This window comes from Coturnix japonica, chromosome 1 (assembly GCF_001577835.2).
Source record: "Coturnix japonica isolate 7356 chromosome 1, Coturnix japonica 2.1, whole genome shotgun sequence".
NCBI classification, from domain to species: domain Eukaryota; kingdom Metazoa; phylum Chordata; class Aves; order Galliformes; family Phasianidae; genus Coturnix; species Coturnix japonica.
Window position 1 is genome coordinate 31,060,537 of NC_029516.1, and position 19,074 is coordinate 31,079,610.

The following is a 19,074-nucleotide window of genomic DNA, read 5'->3' on the forward strand; positions in this document are numbered from 1 at the left end:
TAACACAGCTTGTCATCTTGTGTTTTTAAATTTTTAAATCTAAATAAAATACAGCATTGCATGTAGTACATACATTAAATGGCAGATGTGTAATAAACATCTCTATTTATGATAGACTTAGGCAGCAAAACATAATGAGGTGTGGTTCTGGTACAAATTTTGCTTCAGGTTTACTTTGTACTTTTAACCACCCCAGTTAATTACACAGCTAAGATCATGCCCTGGAGAGTTTTAATTTTCTTATGATTATATAATGGACTCTTACTAATATCATTATTCAAAAAAAAAAAAAAAAATGTTTAAGGCTCCGAGTATTTTCAGACAGAACTTTAAGTATGAAGATTTGTTTAAACCTCTTTCTACTAATTCCGAGTCACAGCCCAAAACATTTAAAGATGTTTCTTTGCCTTAGGTAACCAAACAGTTTTTCCTCAGCCCTACTCTCTGTCATGCATGTGATTTTTGAATGGTTGCCATCACCCTTGTCTCTGTGGGCCAGAAATCCCTTCACATCCTAAATGGCACTGAAGATGAGGAATACTGACATCTGCCTTTCCTCGATATGGTGCTTGCTTTCTGTTCTGCCCAGCTCAGTGGGAGGTTGGCACCCAGGCACCTCTGACACTGTGAGTGTAGCTGCTGTGCCCAAGGTGTGCTCTCTGATAAGGGAAAAGAAGGAAATCTTCCACCTGAGCTCCAAAACCAGCACTGTAAAACTCAGACCATGCTGTGCAGACTGTGTACGCACAAAAGGGGAAGTGGACAAAAACCAATCCAGTTATCAGAGGAGCTGAATGGTTTGGGAACATAGTGATGGCATGCTGTAAGAAGCAGCTGCTCGCCTCGTGGACAGCAGGTGAAGGGGACAACATGTCCATCCCACAGCAGCTTTCTTCCTGGGCACAATGAGCAGGGAGCGCCTGAAAGGCACAGTTCTGGCAGCAGTGGCAGCTCTCACCCAGCCCCAGCCTGTCTTGATGGCCGCTTGGCTGCTCTCCATCACACGGTGGTTACATGTCTGCAATGTGACAGGCAGATGACCCCTGGGCAAAATGGGAGCAGCTGCCATCATCCAGCTTGCAGGCAGGTCCGCTCCTGCTCCTGAGCCAGCAGGGTAAGGAGCGGCCAGGCAGCTCCTCTTGGTCTACAGGAAGCTTCAGTGAGAAGGACTGCACATAGAGACAAATGTGCCACGCTGCTGGAAGGCTCTCAGGCAGGGAGCAGGCCTAATTCTTCATGTGTGCCTTGTCACTGCTTTGCAGGGCAGCCAGCATCTCTCCGCTCCTCACTGGTTTCTTCTCTGTTCCCCTGAGTCCACTGTGTTGACAACTCTTTGTTCTAGCCACATTACAGTGGTTTGAAGGCTTCAGCAGACAACAAAATATCTTACGAGTCTTTTCTAACAGATCTTAAAGATCTATTCACTCTTAATGTGCATTCACAAAATATCCATTAATTTGGGTGAGAACGCTGATTTTAACACCTTTTGGGATACGTACTAAGAATTTACTGTAATGTAAATAGTTTACTACATATTTTGTGAAAGTAAGTATAGTGGAAAATTATATTTAGCCACTAATTTCTGAACTGAAACAGCAATATACTTCTCTGGTGTAATATATTTTCCAGTCATGTGCTGAAGAGAAGCATTTTTTTCAGCTGAGCTCACTTAAAGTTCAAAAGATAAATATATCACAATGACAAATTGCAAAATGCTATTCATACATTTAGGTAAAAATCGTTCCCTCATTTGTTTGTATTTCACATAAACTGTATTACTGTTATTTCCAAAGAAAATACCATTCAAAATAATTCTGATTAAAAATACAAGTATTGTTAATGGACCAAAGCAAAAATTTATCTTAGCTTGTGGGGGAAAGAAAAAATGATAGAAAGCCAGTATGTTTTCTGTGGGTGAAACTCATTCCAGCCCAAAGCGACATCCACTGAGCCCTCTGCATGGCCTGATCCCCAACACATGGCCCTGCAGGGTGGGAGATGAGTGGAACCGTCAGCACAGGGCTTTTGCATCTTGTATGTTCTGGCAGCCTGAGGAATGTGGAAAAGTGCTCAGGATCCACATCACCTTCAAGAGCACCTTAGGGCTCACCCACAAGGAGTCATGAAAGTTGGGTGCCAATGTGCCGCATGCTCATGGCTCCACAGCCCCAAGCATGAGGACTTATTTTTAGTTGAAGCTTGTGATTTCTCGAATGAAACATCCAATCCAACCCTGCTTTTCCCCAAGATCTCTGACTTACTCTATGTGTGTACATTCTCTGTGTGGTCTTCGGCAGGCAATGAGGTTTTTGTGTGACGAAGGAGGACTTTCAGCTGCTGCCCTGATCCATCCTCGGGTAGCTTACGGTTAACTAACACATTGTATGGCTCAGATCGAAGGATCTACATTTAGAACCTATGTAAAAACGAGGAAATGTAACAGCAATAAATCTGATCTTTAAAATTATATAGCAATGAAAGATGAATGAGTCATTTTATTGGTAGAATATATACAGCAGAGTAACATATTGGGATCAGAAGTATTATTTAGGCCATGTGCTAGGTAGGGCACTGGAGGTCCGTAATTTCACTGCTCACTATTTTTATCACTTTTATGTTATCAGTTCAGAAATCACTCATGGAATTAATATACGCTGATTTCTCTTTCCAAACAATTATATGCACCCTGCCTCCCTTCCAACACATATGCATGTTCTCTCTCTCTCTCTCTCACACACACACACAAAGGATTCTGTAACAACAGGACCATTATAGAGCATGATCTAAAACATGTGGACTGCAGCCAATATTTAGATATGGTATAGTAAATTCTGGAAGGTAGAAAAAGGAAATAACTGAACTCATTGCAGAGAAAAATGAGCCAGTCTTAAGTACTTTTAATCACAGGGTTTCATATAAAAACACATGCAAGATACTGAGCCTAATATTGAAGGGGAAAAGGTCTAAAGGAGAGTAGAAATCCACTTCCACCGGGATTTAAGATGGGAGTTTTTAACCATTTTTCTTAATGAGAGCCTTTCTAGGGATTAATGCAAACCATTTAAGCAAATATATGCTCACCAAGAGGCAGGTTCCTTGTGTGACAACTGTGACCTGAGAACTTTGCCATGCACCTCCACAGCTTGGTCTGAGCTGAAGGGTAGCAGGGACATCATTTCTCCTTCCTCTCAGGGTCTGCTGTGGCACCTGCTCTGCAGGCAGCTCCCGCCCCTTGTCCAGACAGACCCCCAAGCAATGGAAACAGCCAGTAGAAATATCAGGGGTGAGGGAAGAATGAGCTGGTTCCTTCCCCCTTTCTCAAAATTCCTGGTTATATCCGAGTTGTTGCCAAACTAGAGTTTGCCCCACACCCCAGCACCCTGGGCTGGGCATCTCCTCAGGCTGTTCCTGGGCAGGTGTGTTCAGCCTCCACAGATATTTATAGGCATGTACAGTCTGCACAGAACTATTTTCTGTATTTGCATAAAATGCCAAGCATGACATGAAACCTGGCCATCATTAATCAAGGGCTGTAGTGAGCTAGAGATACTCAGTGAGGTTTTTGCCGAGCCTGAGCTTCAAAACATCCAAATTGTGTTAATGAACAAACGCTGACTGCAGGTATCAGTCATATAAATGGTTCTTCAAAGTAGAACAAATGCAGAGCAACTTTAGACGGTGGTGGACAAGGGCAGAAAGTGGTTAGGCCTGCTGGGCATGGGGTGACACCTGTATCAGCAGTGTGCTGCTTCCAAAAGTGCATGGACACCAGTGGGACTTATTTTGTCACTTTGACAAAATCCTACAGTGTGGCCATATTGCATTCTTAGGCTGTTTCAGGGTTAGGGAATTATTACCAAAATAATGCCACATGGGCTGCTTCCCCTGCAGCTGCACCGGGGCTCACAGCAATGGGAGCTCAGCATAGACAGCTCTCGGCTCCAGCAGCCGCTTGTGGCACTGGATCAGTTAACCCTGCTCTGAGGAGGGTTAATTGACACAGTGCTGCAAATGGCTGACGGGATGAAAACTCATATATTATGGCTCCCAACATCCCTAACAATTGTGCAGCTGCATTCATATTCGAAATTGTGGGAATTTGGAGGAGGGAGGAAAATTCCCCTGTGCAGACAAGGCCTGAGAGTGAGCCTTAACGTTCTTTTCTGGGTCTTGGTTGTCAGTCGCAGTCATGCTTCCCTAAAGCATTATCCCAGCCATCTGCTGACTGAAGCAGCCTCTGTTTTACACTGGGTAAGCAGGAGTAAGACAGAGCCTGGCAGCACAGCAGGCCTGTCCAATTGCTGCCCCATAGCTCTCGCGCCTGCTCCCCTTGTTCTGAATCAGAGACCAGTGCTTCTCACTGGCTGCTCTCCCATCTCTGCCCAGAGAACTCCTCCAAGCCAAACAGTTACTGGTCCCACTGAGCAAGGTCTTAAACTTGTCTTATCCCTGTCCCTTTGGAGTAGCCTATGTGTCCCAGGGGAACCAGGTGGAGAAGGCAGGCCTCCCTCAGGCAGGCAGGCCATGTATCCTGACCCCGTTGCCTGAGCACACTGGGGGTGTATTGCTGAAGAATGCCTTCCAATGTGAACCACTGAAGGCCTCTCAATGGTTACACAGCCCTGTTTGCCGCCATTCACTCCGTATCATGCAGTGACCCTTTACCAGTGGGGAAGTAAGGAGCAGCAGAGGGGACAATCACGAATCTTCTGGGGGAAGGAACCTCAAATGGAGGCATTGTGCTGGCTCCCATCTGCTCTGGGAGCCTGGTTCACTGGGTGCTGGTGCTGCGGTGCTTCCCTGTGTCAGGCACTTGGGGTGCAGATGTTGTTGGATTGCTGCAGACAAGGCAGCGCAGCCAGGGCTGCACTTGGGAGCTTCACCTGGTTTGTGAGATAAGGCCTGAGGGTGGAACGATGGCAGCTTAAAGTGGCTATCAGACCTGTAGCCATCCCAGTGCTGATCCCTGTTATGCGGGTGAGTTTGTGGGCAGCACCCAGCAGGACCTGGGTGTACATAAAGGACCTGCCATGTCCAAACAGCCTTCAGACAGCGAGTATAGGAACACCGCTCCCACCTGAAGGTGTTTGCTTATGGCTGCATGTATAAACCTTTGGGCTGTGGCACCGTTACTGGAACTGCTCAAGGAAAGGTTGACGGAACCACTAATGGCCCATGTGGGATTAATCTGTCAGACAGCAGCTTTGGAGCTTCAGGTTTCGGTAATTGCGTGTGCCACTGTCTTCCACAGACATGAATACTCTTCAAAGAGATTAATGGATGCTATAAAAATTATGTGCTGCTATGCTTTAAACTGTGGACTTTACAATCTCCATTTGGATTCTTGGTCTAATACAGCAGCCGAATGATCCTTCTGATGGCCAGGATGAGTGCGAAGCCCTCCAGATCCCCCCTGTGGTGCGATGGGAACCCGCAGTGCATAGCTGGGCCAGTAGGGCTTTCCCCAGAGCTGCGGGACCCAACAGGTGGAGCGTGTCCATCTCCCGGCAAGGGCTGCGTTTGGGGATGGGGGGAGTGGGGCTCCGGACGGCCTGCGATTGGATTAAGCTCACTTTGGGAATACGCGCGGCTTTAAGAAGTGCTCTAGGGTTACTCTTTCTTTAGCCCATCTGGCTGCAGTGTACTTTTCCTACCGCACAGAAAAGAACTCAGCTGTCTCTCGGCACAGCCCTGCACACGTTTGACCGGAGTCACTTTTTGCTCGGTTACACAGAATCACAGAATCGTAGGGGTTGGAAGGGACCTCTAGAGATCATTGAGTCCAGCCCCCCTGCCAAAGCAGGCTCCCTACACCATGTCACACAGGTAGGCGTCCAGGCGGGTCTTGAATATCTCCAGAGAAGGAGACTCCACCACCTCCCTGGGCAGCCTGTTCCAGTGCTCCGTCACCCTCACTGTAAAGAAGTTCTTGCACACATTCGTGCGGAACTTCCTATTCTGTACTTTCATCCCATTACCCCTAGTCCTATCCCCAAGCACTACCGAAAAGAGACCAACATTTCTCCTATCTATCTGTCGACAGCGAATAACCTGTAATTATCGACACACTTTGGCGCACCTAAGAAGTGCAGCAGCACCATCTCTGCCCTCGATAGCGTTATACAGGAGAGCGCAGCCCTTCCCGCTCCCTCCTGCAGGCTCTCGCTATTCGCCCGCACCGAAGCAGGAGCTCCGGGCGCAGCTCGACCGTCGGAGGCCGAGGAACGCCTCCCGCCTGCAGCCCCGTTGCTGCCGCCGTCCCTCCAGCACCGCCCGGCGGCTCGGTCCCATCACACCGCATCGCGGGGCAGAGCTGGGCGCCGCCCGAGCAGGTCTCCCCGCTGGCCGCGGGCGGGGCGCGGGTGGCGCCCGTCGGGCCCGGCCCAGGGGCGGCCCCGTCCCCGCATCCTTTGTTCCGCGCGGCGGCGGCGCGCCCACGTGCAGCGGTGCGGGCTGGGGACCCGGCCTGGCCCTTTAAACCTGCCGCGGCGGCGGGGCCGGGCCGGGCTGGACACGTGAAGCGGCGCGGCCGCCGCGCTCCGCATGTTGTGCGTGGCCCGGAGCCAGCTCCGCGCGGGGCTGCTCGCTTTGCGCGCTTTGCTGCCTCCTTCTCGCCCACCGCCCCGGCCCTTTTTCTTTCTCTTCCCCCCCATCTCCCCCCCCGCTTTTTCCACCCGCGAGTCAAGGTGGTTTCCTTTCCTTCCTTTTTTTTTTTAAAGCCCTCATCCCCGCTCAGTCCGTGGGCAGGACTCGCATAATAATATTTCCAGTCCCAGCAGCTCACATCACAGACACGAACGCGGGACCGCCTCTCCCCCAACCCCCCTTTTTCCTCCCCGATCTCCCAAATCGCGTTATTATTAATTTTTAAATGAGCGCTCCCTCCGCCCGCTGCCGCCGCTGCTCCCGCGCCCCCCGTCCGCCCCGGGCGCGCTCCCGGCCCGGCCCCGCGCTGTGCGACCCCCGCTCGGCGCGGCCCCTCTGAGCGCACGGCCGCCACTTGCCCTGTGCGGGGCTCTCCCGTCTTTGCTCGGAGCGTTCCCCCCTCCCTCCCAGCGCTGCGATCGCTCATTCTTTTTATATAATTTTTTTAAATTTTTTTTTTTTTTTAAATTTTATTTTTTTTAACCCTCCCGCTCTGGGACCGCTCCGCGTTCCTCACCCCCTTCCTAAATTGTCGGAGAGCTCCCATTCCCCTCCTCTTCCAGCACCGCCACCACCATCACCTCCTCCTCCTCCTCCCCTCTCCTCTCCTTTTTGGCAGCACCAGGACGTCCGGTGCGGCGGTGGCAGCGCGCAGCGAAAGCGCTCCGTGTGCTTCCCCCCCGTCGCGAGGTGCCGCGCACAGCCGGGCGGAGGGCTGAGCTCTCGGCTCGCCATGAGCTCCCAAGGCGAGGGACACGGCCAGCCTTCCACCGCCGCCCCGGAGCAACCTGCCGCCGCCGAGCCGCAGAAGCGAGGACGAGGCAGACCCAGGAAGCAGCCCCAAGTCAGTACCGCGCTGCGCCGCGGCTGCCGCGGCCGGGGGCTGAGCGCCGAGCGCTGCTCGCGTTGCTCCGCTATTGTGGCGGCCGCTCGCCGGGGCCGCGCCGTGTCAGTGGGGAACGCGGCTCCGACCAACCAGCGCCCGCGGGGGCACTGCGAGCTCAGTTTGAAATTGCGAAAGCGGGGAGCGGGGGCTCGCCGGGCGCGCTCCTCTCTCGAGCCGGCAGGGTCGCGTTCGTGCGCGTCTGAGTGTGGCGGTCCCACCGGGGCCGGAGCCCGAGCGAGCCGGCCCCATCCTGCCCCCGGAGCCCGGCGCTGAGGGACAGGAGGGGGCTGCAGGGTCGCGTAGGGCTGCCCTTTTTTCTTTCTTTTTTTTTCCTTCTTTTTTTTTTTTTTCTTTCCCCCCTAACGCATCCCCCCTTCCCCACCTCCTCCCCCTGCACAGCGGTGCCCCCGTTCCTCTCACGGAGGTGGGGGCAGCCGGGGGGGCTGCCATACCCTGCCCTGCCCCGCACCGCACTGCCCCGCACCGCACCGCGCCACCTTCGCCCCCGCCGCCCGCCCCGGGCCCGCAGGGACCGACCCGCTCCGGGGTGGCCGCGCTCTCCTTACCTCACTCCCAGCCCCCGCCCGTCCGCTCCCTCCTCCCCCGAGTGCCATTGTCGCAGCACCCGGGTGGCCGCGGCCCGGTGCGGCGCGTCCGCAACCCCTCGCAGGTCGCGGCTGCGAGCGCGGAGCTGCCGGCCGCTAAGCGGACTCTCGGTTATCGCCCCATTCATTCGGCATCGGCGGCTCCGGGGGCCGTGGGAGCCGCGGGCCGGGCCCCTCGGTGCTGCGCTGCAGGGGCTGAGCGCTTCGCTTTCCCGGAGCCGTATCCCCGGCGTCCCTCGGGTTCCCGCTTTGCCCGGTACCGCTCTGACCGGCTCCGACCCGCTACCCCCATCAGCGCCGTTCTGGGCCTTCCTTTATTTATTTATTTTCCTTTAAAATTCCCCCACTCCTATTTTATTTTTTTCTTCTCCCTTTCTTTCGTTTTTTTTCTTCTTCTTTTTTCTTTCTTCTTTACTTTCTTTCATTTCTTTTCGCATTTGAATGCACGTAAGGCTCGGAGTCTCCTCGGTGCGGCGGGGGCTCCAGCCGAGGCCCCGCGGGGAGGGGACCCCTCTGCAACCATCCCCTTGAGCCGTCGGCGGTCGGAGAGCTGCGGGTTTCGGGCTGATTTAAGCTAACAAAGGGCATTTCATTTGCTTGTGCCCCATCCTGCTCCGGGCTCCGAGTGAAACGCCAAGTATTGAAAAGTGGAAGAGTTCGGTAGGATTTGTGAGCCCGAACCCGCGTAACTTCCCCCCATTGCCCAGCACTGGTTGGGCACTGTCAGACGCAGGAGCTGCTTAAAACTTCCGAAGCGCTCATTGCTCCCGTCTCGGCGTTTTAGGCTTCTTTTTGTTTGTTTATTTCAGACCCTTTCTCTCCCGTAAAGCTCCACTGGAGGGAACTTTTTGCCTTTGCGTTTTGCTGCGAATAGGTGTGAATGTAACGTAGAACGGTACAAAAAACTCCCCCCGAAGTATCTGTGTCCTTAGGAGGGAGATTAATCTCAAATCTTTCTGGTTTCCCAGTAGGCAGCTTTGTTGGTTGGTTTTGTGTTTGTTTGTTGTTTGTGTGTTGTGTTTTTTTTTTTCTCCCGAAAGCAGAAGTGCATGCGCTAATTGCATCTGGTTACAATGAAACGCGATTAAAATGAAATGGATAACTCTATTAACTTCTGAATACTCGTTCCTGCACGAGGGGAAGCCATAGCCATCTTCTTTAAGAACTGCTTTCTGCTGCAGCGTGCTGGGCTGAGCACTGGAGCTTCTCAGAGCTCTCTGAGCAATTGCAAGGAAAGCTGAACTCCTTCATTGTGCAGATGGGATTTTTCTCTTCACCTCGAGCTGTTTAAGTTTTTCGTGCTGTACTTGAGAAGTTGTCGCGTTTCTTTAGGCTGTTAATTCTTCTTGCTCTCAGTAACCGCTCGCTTGTAGGCTGTCCTTCAGATCTCGGGTGCTGTAGCAGCTTGCCACAACAAGCGTGTTTTCCTGTGTTTAGGAACCAACTGGTGAACCATCTCCTAAAAGACCAAGAGGAAGACCCAAGGGAAGCAAAAACAAGAGTCCCTCTAAAGCAGCTCAGAAGGTGAGAGCATGAAAGAGAAAATTCCTAATGCTTTTTTTTCTTTCTTTCTTCTTTTATTTCTTTTTCTTCTTTTAAAATCAAGTGGTAGCAAAGGACGTGGTCCTGCAGGCAGTGAGCAGTGGGGCTGGAGCCTGTGAGAAAGGCTCCCTATAGTGTATGTACGTACAGCGTGTAGTTTGCATTTTAAGTTTAGAAACAACAGGCTGCAGGACATGGAGCACAGAACTCAGAAGGGCAGTTTGCTTCTTGAACAGTGAAATACCACCAAATCAGTGGTGAAATCAGTGTTAAGGATACTGTATCTCAATGTAGATTTTTGGAAGAAGATACATTTCTTACCCACTTCCAGGCTATGCTGTAATGTTATACAGACTAAATGTGTGTATTTAAAGCTCAGTGTTTTGTCAAACACCGGTTAATTAGAAGAAAATCCAATTAAGTGTTGATGGAAATAGGCGCATGGATTGAAATTTACAGCTTTAAAATGTGCTGGTAAAGTAAACTGTGAGTTACAGTAAAAGCCCTCGGTATCTCGTTTAGTAATCAGCTTCAAAGAGGCTTTCCCTTGAAGTGCTGTTTGTCTTCTGAGCCCCTGCCTGTGTCTGGGGATGGGAGCAGCCGTGCTTCCAATGGCTCTGCCTGCATCCAACTCTGGTGCAGCCTCCCTGGGCTCGTCCCCCTTATTGCATGGGCTTCGACAGCAAATTCAGCGTGCCTTCATTATATCTGAATTCGAGAAAGCAAAGTGTCAGAATACTGCTATCAAAGCAAATCATCCCTTGTTACTGGAGTTATTTTAGTGAAGGCAAATAGTTGTGCAGAGGCTTGGAAATAAATGCTGAGTTGTGTTTATGGTGATGGTCGCCCAGCAGTTAGCACCAATTCGCAGGTACTAAATTGGAAACAAAAGCTTACAAAGTCTGGTAGGGAGCTGCGATGCTGAAGGCTATCAGTGTCTTGAAGCAGATCTGTGACAAAATCCGTGTGGAAGGTATTTGTAGCCTCATCTCATTATGGTTCATTTTTCATTGTGCCTATGGTGCTGACCTTATTTAGTTTGATAGCTTTCAGTGTTATAAATTCCTAGAGCAACTGCTGATAAGTATTCAGTTGCTGGGGGGTGGTGGTAGGGACTTGATGGCAGTTTTACTCCAAGCGTTCTCAGCATTTGTTTGAGGGTTGTTTCCCAGCTCTCCTTAAATTTGAGATAGGTGGTTTTTTTTGGTGTTTTTTTTTGTTGCTGTTTCTTTTTAACTTTCTGAGCTGCACAGAGCAGTGTATTCTGACAAGAAGGTCAGGAATTAGTTAAAACGCTTTACAGGTTAAGCATTTAAAATGTATGAAGCCACTCTGCAACCTCCTGAGCTTCAAAAGATGTTTTGTTTTCCTTGTCTTTGTATAATAAAAATGTTCTTCAGATTCACTTTGCTAAAGTTAAAATTTCACTCTTGAAAATGGAAAGAGCAGTTTTTTTATTAGCCCGGCATGTCCAAGTGTGAGCTTTAGCATTTTAAAGATTACCCTTCAGAGTGTTGGCTTTCCTAGGAGAAATATTTGTTAATGAGATTCAGTTTGAAGTAATTCATAGAAATGCGTTTTCAAAAGGTAGAGATTTCTGAGAGAAGTATTGATGTCATTTCATTTATGGGAGCGATTTGAAAATGGCTATTAGTGGCAAACAACGTGAAATCTCTCTTCCATCTGTGGGCGTATCAATTCAAGAGCTTTCCAGATGATTCTAGTGCACACGGTTGGTTTTTTTCTTAATCTAATTTATGATCTGAGCAATTTCACTGTAACATTTTGATTTTCAGAACGCATCAGGTTACCTCCCTAATTAAAGCAAACCCTTTTCAGGTTTGGATATTATAAAAAGAGTCACTGAAGTCCTCATGTCTTTTTATCATTAAAAAATAAATAAAAAATAAAGTCCTCGAGGGGTACGTAATTACTGGTTTTATTTGTTTCCAGGTTTATGGATTCAAATATGTAAATGTTTGATAACTCTCCTAAAACACAAAAGGCTCATAAAGCCTTCTCAGAAAAAAAAAGCATCTGAGATCACATTTCCACTAAATATTATAGCTCTTTTCCCAAATAGATAATTAACCCTCTCTGAAAGTGATTCAACTTCTCACCAGACATCTGAACCGACCCCTCTAGCTGATATTAATGTTGATAGTTTTTCTACCAGTGGTATGAATGGAAAGGCTTTGGCACTGTGAGAAAGCCCCTTTTGGTGGTGGGGTTGTCACCTCTGAGGGCTGTGTGCTGCGTGTTGTGACAGACATATTTACACATACAAAGACATAAGACTTGCATTTCAAGCTTTCTATCCCCTGACTCAGCTCTCAGGGTGAGCTCACACCGCTCAGCCCCTGTGCATGTGAACGTGGGTCCTGTCCACATGCTTGGAAGTGGACAGGATTTCTAAGGAGTTGTGTGTGGCCTTTGCTCCTCAAAGTGGGTGCACTGAGTTGTGCTGTAGCATTTACAGCATGCGAGATAAATGCACCCACTGAGCAGACGTGAGAACGTTCTCGTGATTAATTGATGGGGTGTTCTCTTGCAAACCATTACACATCACAATTAAAAATACATTGCACAAACCGGCAGTCAGTTAAAAATACTCGAGTGCCAGGGCTTTGTTTTATTATGCTTCGCAAAGTAAATGCGGTTGGCCGACAGTTTGCCCTAAAAATTGTGATTGCGTTGTGGATTTAAATATCGTGGTTCATAGGATTTTTTAATTGTGTGTGTTTTTTTTCCCCCTTAGTTTTCAGAGCTTGTGTTTGGTCTTAGTAAACTGGCCTTGGGGCATCTGAAAACAAACTGTGCTTGTTAGGAAATTAGCGACATGAAACTTCACAGTGCATACAGAATGTTTCAGGACCCATTGGATAGCTGATAATGCGGTGATTCTCTTATTTTTGACTATGCATTGTTAAAAAAAACACGTTTGCATATCACATCATGCTTCCCTTGTTATAAAATAGGCACAAAAGGTAAGCAGCATCTCACTTTAATTTCTGTGAACAGAACAAACACAACACATCAACACAGGAGGAGAGAGCCACCAACAGCCTCTGGTCACCTTGTGCTTGAGTTCCCCACAACCCAGCTGTTACTCAAGGCTGTGCTTTTAAACATGTCATTCTGTTACTGATTTAAAATATTTGTGAAAAATTAGCACAAAAGAAAGAAAGAAAGAAAGAAAGAAAGAAAGAAAGAAGGAAAGAAAGAAAGAAAAAAAGAGAGAGAAAAAAAGGAAGAGACAGAGAGCACAAGAGAGAAAAGAAAGAGCAGAAGAAGATAGAAAGAGAAGAAAGAAAGGAAGTAAAGAAAGCAAAAAAGAATAGAGAAAAAGAAAAAAGAAACCGAAGAAAGAAAGATAAAGAAAGAAAGAAGGAAAGAAAGAAGGAAAGAAAGAAGGAAAGAAAGAAGGAAAGAAAGAAAGAAAAAAGAAAGAAAGAAAGAAAAAAAAAGAAAAAAGAAAGAAAGAGAGAGAGAGAGAGAAAGAGAGAAAGAAAGGAAGAGGATTTATATTTTTTTCTAAAGAACAACTTGGGTTTTGCAGAAGGGTTGTAGTAGGGATGTTCCTTTTCAGTTTCTGGGTGCTGTGTGGTTGAGTTCTATTTGTTAGGCTGAGTTCCATTCCCAGCCCGGCGTGTTTCCCTGTGACATTCAGGGGCTTTTCTTTGTTTGGCTCCCACGGTTGGGCTTCACAAAAATACTGTATAGGCATAAATGCTCTCTTGTTGGGAAGGAAGAAAAACAATTATGGGGTCAAAACAAGGAAAAAGAGTGCTAATGTCTGTGTGTTTGCCTGAAAAGAAAATGTCAGGAAGGTATCACAGGAATATCCGTCAATAAAAACTGATCTAAAGTTTGCCTTCAGTACAAGCATCTTGAGTAATGTTGCAGTTATTAATGTAGTAAACTTCACCAATGACAACAGGTCTTGAAATGTCATTCTGTGAACACCAGAACCTGTGATTCTGTGTGTGATGACACTCAGTACCATCTCTCATTACGTGGCCTGAGTTTGGTATGTGGAAAACCACGTCCCTCAGTTAAGGAGTCCAAAGGTAAAGAAAAAAATGGTGTGTGTGACCAAGACTCTGCCCTAAATTGGTTCATGAAAATCTATCGGGCTTTTCCCATTCTTCATTCATTCTTACTGGTACCAGTCATAGCAGGCTGGAAGGGAAAACAAGTTCAGGTTTATCAAGGGGTTGTAGTATACTTATTGTACCTAAAAAAATCAGACCACGAACGCTCTGAGCAAGGTGGGTGAAGCAGGAGATGGCTCCTGTGTAGAATTAAAACAGGTAAAACACATACAGCATATGCAGTAGTTTTGTATCTAGTTTTGTATCTTCTTCTAAGAAAGAAAAACTAATAGGAAAAAGAACTTATCTGTAAGTTCCCTGTGCATAATCTTTTGGCGTGGTTTGACAGCAGCCATCCTTGTGCTGGGACCTCGCCATTGGTTCACCTGCCTGAGGCTCTGGCACGTTTCAGCCAAGGTCTCCAGCAGATCATTTTGCAGAGTGGCTACAGTTCCCAAAATTTGGATTCTATTGCATTTGCCATCTTCCTTGACAATAGATAGATGCCCAAAGAGCACTTTATAGCCACTCAATTATTTATACTTGTCTTATCTTGTTAATTACCTGCAGAAGCACCATGCCAGCTGTTTGGGCATGGCCATTGGTGCAGCATGGAGATGCAGTGATGCAAGGTGGCTGGGTGCTGAGGGGCTGGTGGCTGCCATTTGGGTTGGGCTGGTCTTGTGGTGCAGGGCTTGTCTGTACTGCACACCTGCCTGGAGACACACTGATGATGATGATGTGGTGGCTGGCGTGGTCATCATTCTCATCCAGGACAAAAATAGCATTCCCCTATAGATCATGCACTGAAGAGCGTGTAAATCCAGTTCTAGTTCTAAAATGCAACAGTAAAAATGAGATGTTGCTATGATTGGTCGCAAGAAATTTTTCATCAATTATCATATCCTTATTTTGATTACACACCCAGCCTCCTGTGAGTTGGGTGATGCCTTAGCTGCATAGAACAAGAGGATGCCTCCTAGCATAGCTCCAAGTGCTGAGGAAATCCTGACCAAACACATCTCAATTTCAGAGAGTGCTCTAGAGGATTAGGGCAGCAGCTTCCTTTCTGCGTGAGCAATTATGGGCTGCTGCGGGTGGGGTGGCTGAGCACCGTGCTGTGCTGCCCAGATATGGACCCCTGTGATCTCTTGGTGGCTTTGGGCTCTCCTGGGATTTGTTCCCAGCTTCAGAGGCAACACTTCAATTAAAGCAGAGAGCCGATGAACCAGAGTGGTTTAGATTATGTAAATACCCGTGGAGTAGAAAAAGCAAAGCTTTAGCACTTACGTGTTCCTGTTCATATTAATTACTTGAAAATTATAGAGAAACATTGAATTATTTGTCTGATCTACAATAAAACCTTTCTTCAAGCCCCTAAATTAAAAGGCAGTCTTGTGCTGCTGGAGAAAATACGGGCTATGTTTGTGAAATGCAACCTTAAAAAAAAAAGTCCAGATGGAAAGAAGGGGAATATTTTCCTAAACTTCACGCCTTTTTATCACCGCTGGACCTCCTCTACTCCTCTGTGGTAGTTCCAGGTGTGTTTTGTCTTCCTCTGCCCTCTGAATGGAGATAAACACATCCTCTCCACAGGTTCCGGTCGTTCACTTACTGCAGTTTAACCTGTGGAAAACTTCCTATTTACTTACAGAGTCCATCTATACCAAAACATAGTAACTGGCATTCCTCGCTGTTTGCTCAGCTCACCTCTGGGGAAGATTTGGTTTTGATAAGAGCTCTGGAAGTGTTTTTCGTCTAACAGGAGGCAGAACTCGCATGCATCAGGAGCCTGGCGCCTGTCAGTGTGAGGGTTCCCCAAGTGGTCTCAGCCCCTGGCACCTGGTTTTGGCCTTTATGGGGAGATGGCTCAGCCTCCCTGGCCCTGGAGTGAAGCTTGTGACTTCAGTATCATTAACTAGGAGACAAAAGCAGTTTTAGTTTCCAAAAAGTTAGATTTTTTTCATAGAGTTTTTAAGCTTTCTCTCATCCTTCAGGTAATTAAGTATGAAAATATGGATCACTTTGAAAGGGCCCAAAACTCCGAAATGGACAGCTGCAGTGTGTAGCAAATGCACTTTAACAAGTATTCTCATAAGAGGGTTTCACCTTACATGTAATGCTGGTATAAACGATTAAAGGACAAGTTTACTATTTTAACAAGTCTGAGTGATAATTTTGCCCTTTAGGAGTGTGAATTTTATTTTTCACAGCTTATTTTATTTTTTTTCTTGGTGAGATATTCTTTTTAGAGTAACTGCGTTTACCTTGTAGTGCTGTTTGTATAGGGATTCCTCTGCAGCTCCTTTGGCTCAGGTTCTCTGGCAGAGAGATCTGCTGTGCCCAGTGTTAGGTGACAGTGTATGTTACAGAGATTGACCAGCAAGTGATCTGCTTAATGAGACAGCTGATTTCTAGGGGCAAGCCAAACACACCTACAGTGAACTGGAGACTAAACAGTTCATGGAGACATGGAAGAACATGTAGAATGTTTCTTAGATATGTTTCTGCTTAGCAATGTCTGAGGCAATGGGAGTCCTACTCTCATGGTGGCAAGATCTCTCACTCTCAGTGGGACAGGGCTGTTCACCTGAGGGTGTGTGGATGGGCAGAGCCTATCTATGGGAAACTCATGGAAGAGTCTGTAGAAGAATCCAGATTTCCCTTAAGGTGAGCTACAGAACCAACTGCTGGGCTCATATAAATGTCGCTGTCACTTCTAGGGCACCTTCCATGCCTGTTTCCTTAAACCTCGAATAGGATGCATGTTTTGGAGCACTGAAAGGTTTGCTTAGAGTTTAAGGTGCACATCTACCTAGAAAAACTCATATGGAGTGGGGGAGTTACCTTTTGTGTGAATGAATATGTTTGTGGTGACTGTCTGTCCAAAACTGTTACGTGAATTAACATCAGGAGCTTGAAAGGAGAAGTTGTAGCTGCTACAAAATGATTTCTTAGGCTTGAAACAGGCTGCATATCAAACGTAGTACCTTGAGGTGATGGTTGATGGCTACAAGCCATGGAACGTTAGATGTGATGGTGTTGTAGTTCAGCACATCCCAACGCTGCCTTGTGCCCCTGTTCACAGCACAGACCAAAGCAGGGTGAAGCAGGGTGTCCCTTGGCCATGTGGGCTGGGAAATGGCAGAAAAAACATCACAGTCCCTGTGGACCGATGAGGAGGCTTTGTGCCACCCAAGAGAAGTACTTATGGGTAGTGCTGCAGGAAAGGAATTCCTTGTTACCAAGGTTATTAAATAATACTGAGGTATAAAATACACCGTGTTTCTTTTTTCCTTTACAGAAAGCAGAAGCCACTGGTGAAAAGCGACCCCGAGGGCGGCCCAGAAAATGGGTAAATATTCCACTTCCAATCATTTATTTACATTTGATTTATTTTCTGTGTTATAAAACATGTTACAAGTCCATTCTCTAAGGAAATAATTATTTCTGCTTTGTTTGTGAAAAAGAGCATCCATCTTACATGTCTCTTTGTTCTGGTGGATCAGCTAAAGGGTTAAGAGAGCAGAAAAGTTAACCACAGTTTCCTACCTTTAGACTCTGGTAGTTTGCTCAAGACACATTACTATTGAATGTTTGCTGGGAGTGAATATTTATGTCTCTTATCAGCATGGAAAGAGGCACAATTCTTCCTTCAAAGAGGAGTAGCAAAGAGATAGCTTGCTCAGTAACTGAGTAACAAAGGTTAAAGGGGCACTATCAGACATCCGAAGGTGATTGAGAGATGTGATTCAGATGGTAGTTTGTACGAGGCAACATATAACGTGCAACATTCCCTGGAATTAGAGTGTATTTTCTTTGATTTCAGTGAGAAAGAGCATAAGTGAACTGCAGGATACTTGCTTTTAGGATTAGGTTGTTCCGCTCTTCAGGTAACTGTAGTCGTGATAGTGTGTTTTGTTTGAAACTTGCTCTTTTCCTGGCCATTTACTCTCTAGATGTGGCCATCAGACAAATGTGTTTTGATTCTTTGGCCATGGAAATATCTCAGTTTCATATACTTGACACTTTATTTCTCACTGATGTCTGCATATGGCAGCTGTCCATCTTGCATGCTTCTCTAGTTCTTTCCCTTTTCTGGTAAATCTTCTCTAGACTTCTTTTTCAAATCCCTGCCCAGCTCAGTTTTGCTGTCCTGCCATTTTTCCCCTTTGGTTCAGTTCTTTTGCAAGGGTGTTAACACTGCTGTCAACGTGTGTGCTTCTGAAGGCTCAGAGAGCTTCAGAAGGTCCTTACTACTACTGCTGATGTTCTCCAGAGCATCAGCAGCTGAACACAGGAAAGAGCTTTAGCAGTCACATTAGGATCTGGTTTTGTAGCTTTGTCCAGGGATGAAGTACTCTAGGACATTTCAGCAATTCTGTAGGGAAAACACTCGCACATACTGTCTGTGTTGCTTATTCCTGGAGTTTTTGGATGAGGAAGATTTCAGGTACAGGCATCTCCTTGGCACTAGGAAACAGGGTGACAAACCTATCCATGCTGGTGATGTTCCCGAAGGCAGCTTACAGCAGACACAGTAAAAGAGTGATTAGTTACCGCCTGCTTCCTCCCATTCAGTTCCGTGCTCTCACATATGGATGCTAAGTGTTGCTGGCTTGATCCTCACCTTGGGTGCAGTCCCACGGGAAGCAGCAGAAATAGCTGTTTTATGAGAGTAATTTATAACAGGCAAACCATCTCCACTGATTGAGGAATGCGTGGTGGTCGAACAGGGGTGGCTGAATAGCTTTACGAAAAGGGAAAATGTATGAAATGTTTAAAGATTTTCTCTAAGTGCTCGTAGTCAGAAATGAAGTGAGTTTTCAGTGGAAAGAGCTGAACAATTGTGGCTTTTTTAGGCTAGAATGTTTTTACTTTTGTATCTTTATGGGGAAGAAAGAGTGGGCAGTATCAGCGTAACATTAGATTCAGTATGGGCTGAACTGAAGAATCTGATTTACAGAAAAGGGAATTGTTGCTATTTAGTATGAATATGCATTGCTTTATTGTAAGCCCATGCTTACAGCAATTTCACTTTTTATTTTTATTTTTTGAAAGTAAGGCATATTTTAAGATCTTGTATTGATCTCCTGTTAGGTCAGCAGGAAGGATGCTTTGTTTACTTGCATCTGCCAATTTGGTGTGATTTCTTGTGATTTTCAGAGAGAACGCTCATCCCTCTAGCTTGCACTGAGGTACTTCTGTAGGCTGTGAGAACCAGACGTGCCTTTTTCCTCTTTCTTCTCTCTTTCCAGTTTAAGTTAGTTTCTTGAGTTCTTCCTCTGTGCATGGAGGGTAA

General features: G+C 46.9%; 1 protein-coding gene across 6 annotated transcripts in view; it reads left to right on the forward strand.

Moving 5' to 3' along the window:
- Positions 1 to 6,914: 6,914 nt before the first annotated feature.
- Positions 6,915 to 19,074, forward strand: part of HMGA2 (high mobility group AT-hook 2) — a 103,921-nt gene continuing 91,761 nt past the window's right edge. The window contains exons 1-3 of one of the 6 annotated variants that reach the window (XM_015856523.2): positions 6,915 to 7,489; positions 9,574 to 9,660; positions 17,077 to 17,127. In XM_015856523.2, coding sequence (XP_015712009.1) covers positions 7,379 to 7,489; positions 9,574 to 9,660; positions 17,077 to 17,127 — 249 coding nt within the window. In that variant the 5' untranslated portion in view covers positions 6,915 to 7,378. The remainder of the gene's footprint in view (positions 7,490 to 9,573; positions 9,661 to 17,076; positions 17,128 to 19,074) is intronic. The other 5 variants (XR_001553686.2, XM_015856531.2, XM_015856542.2 and 2 more) reach the window with 5 other exon arrangements.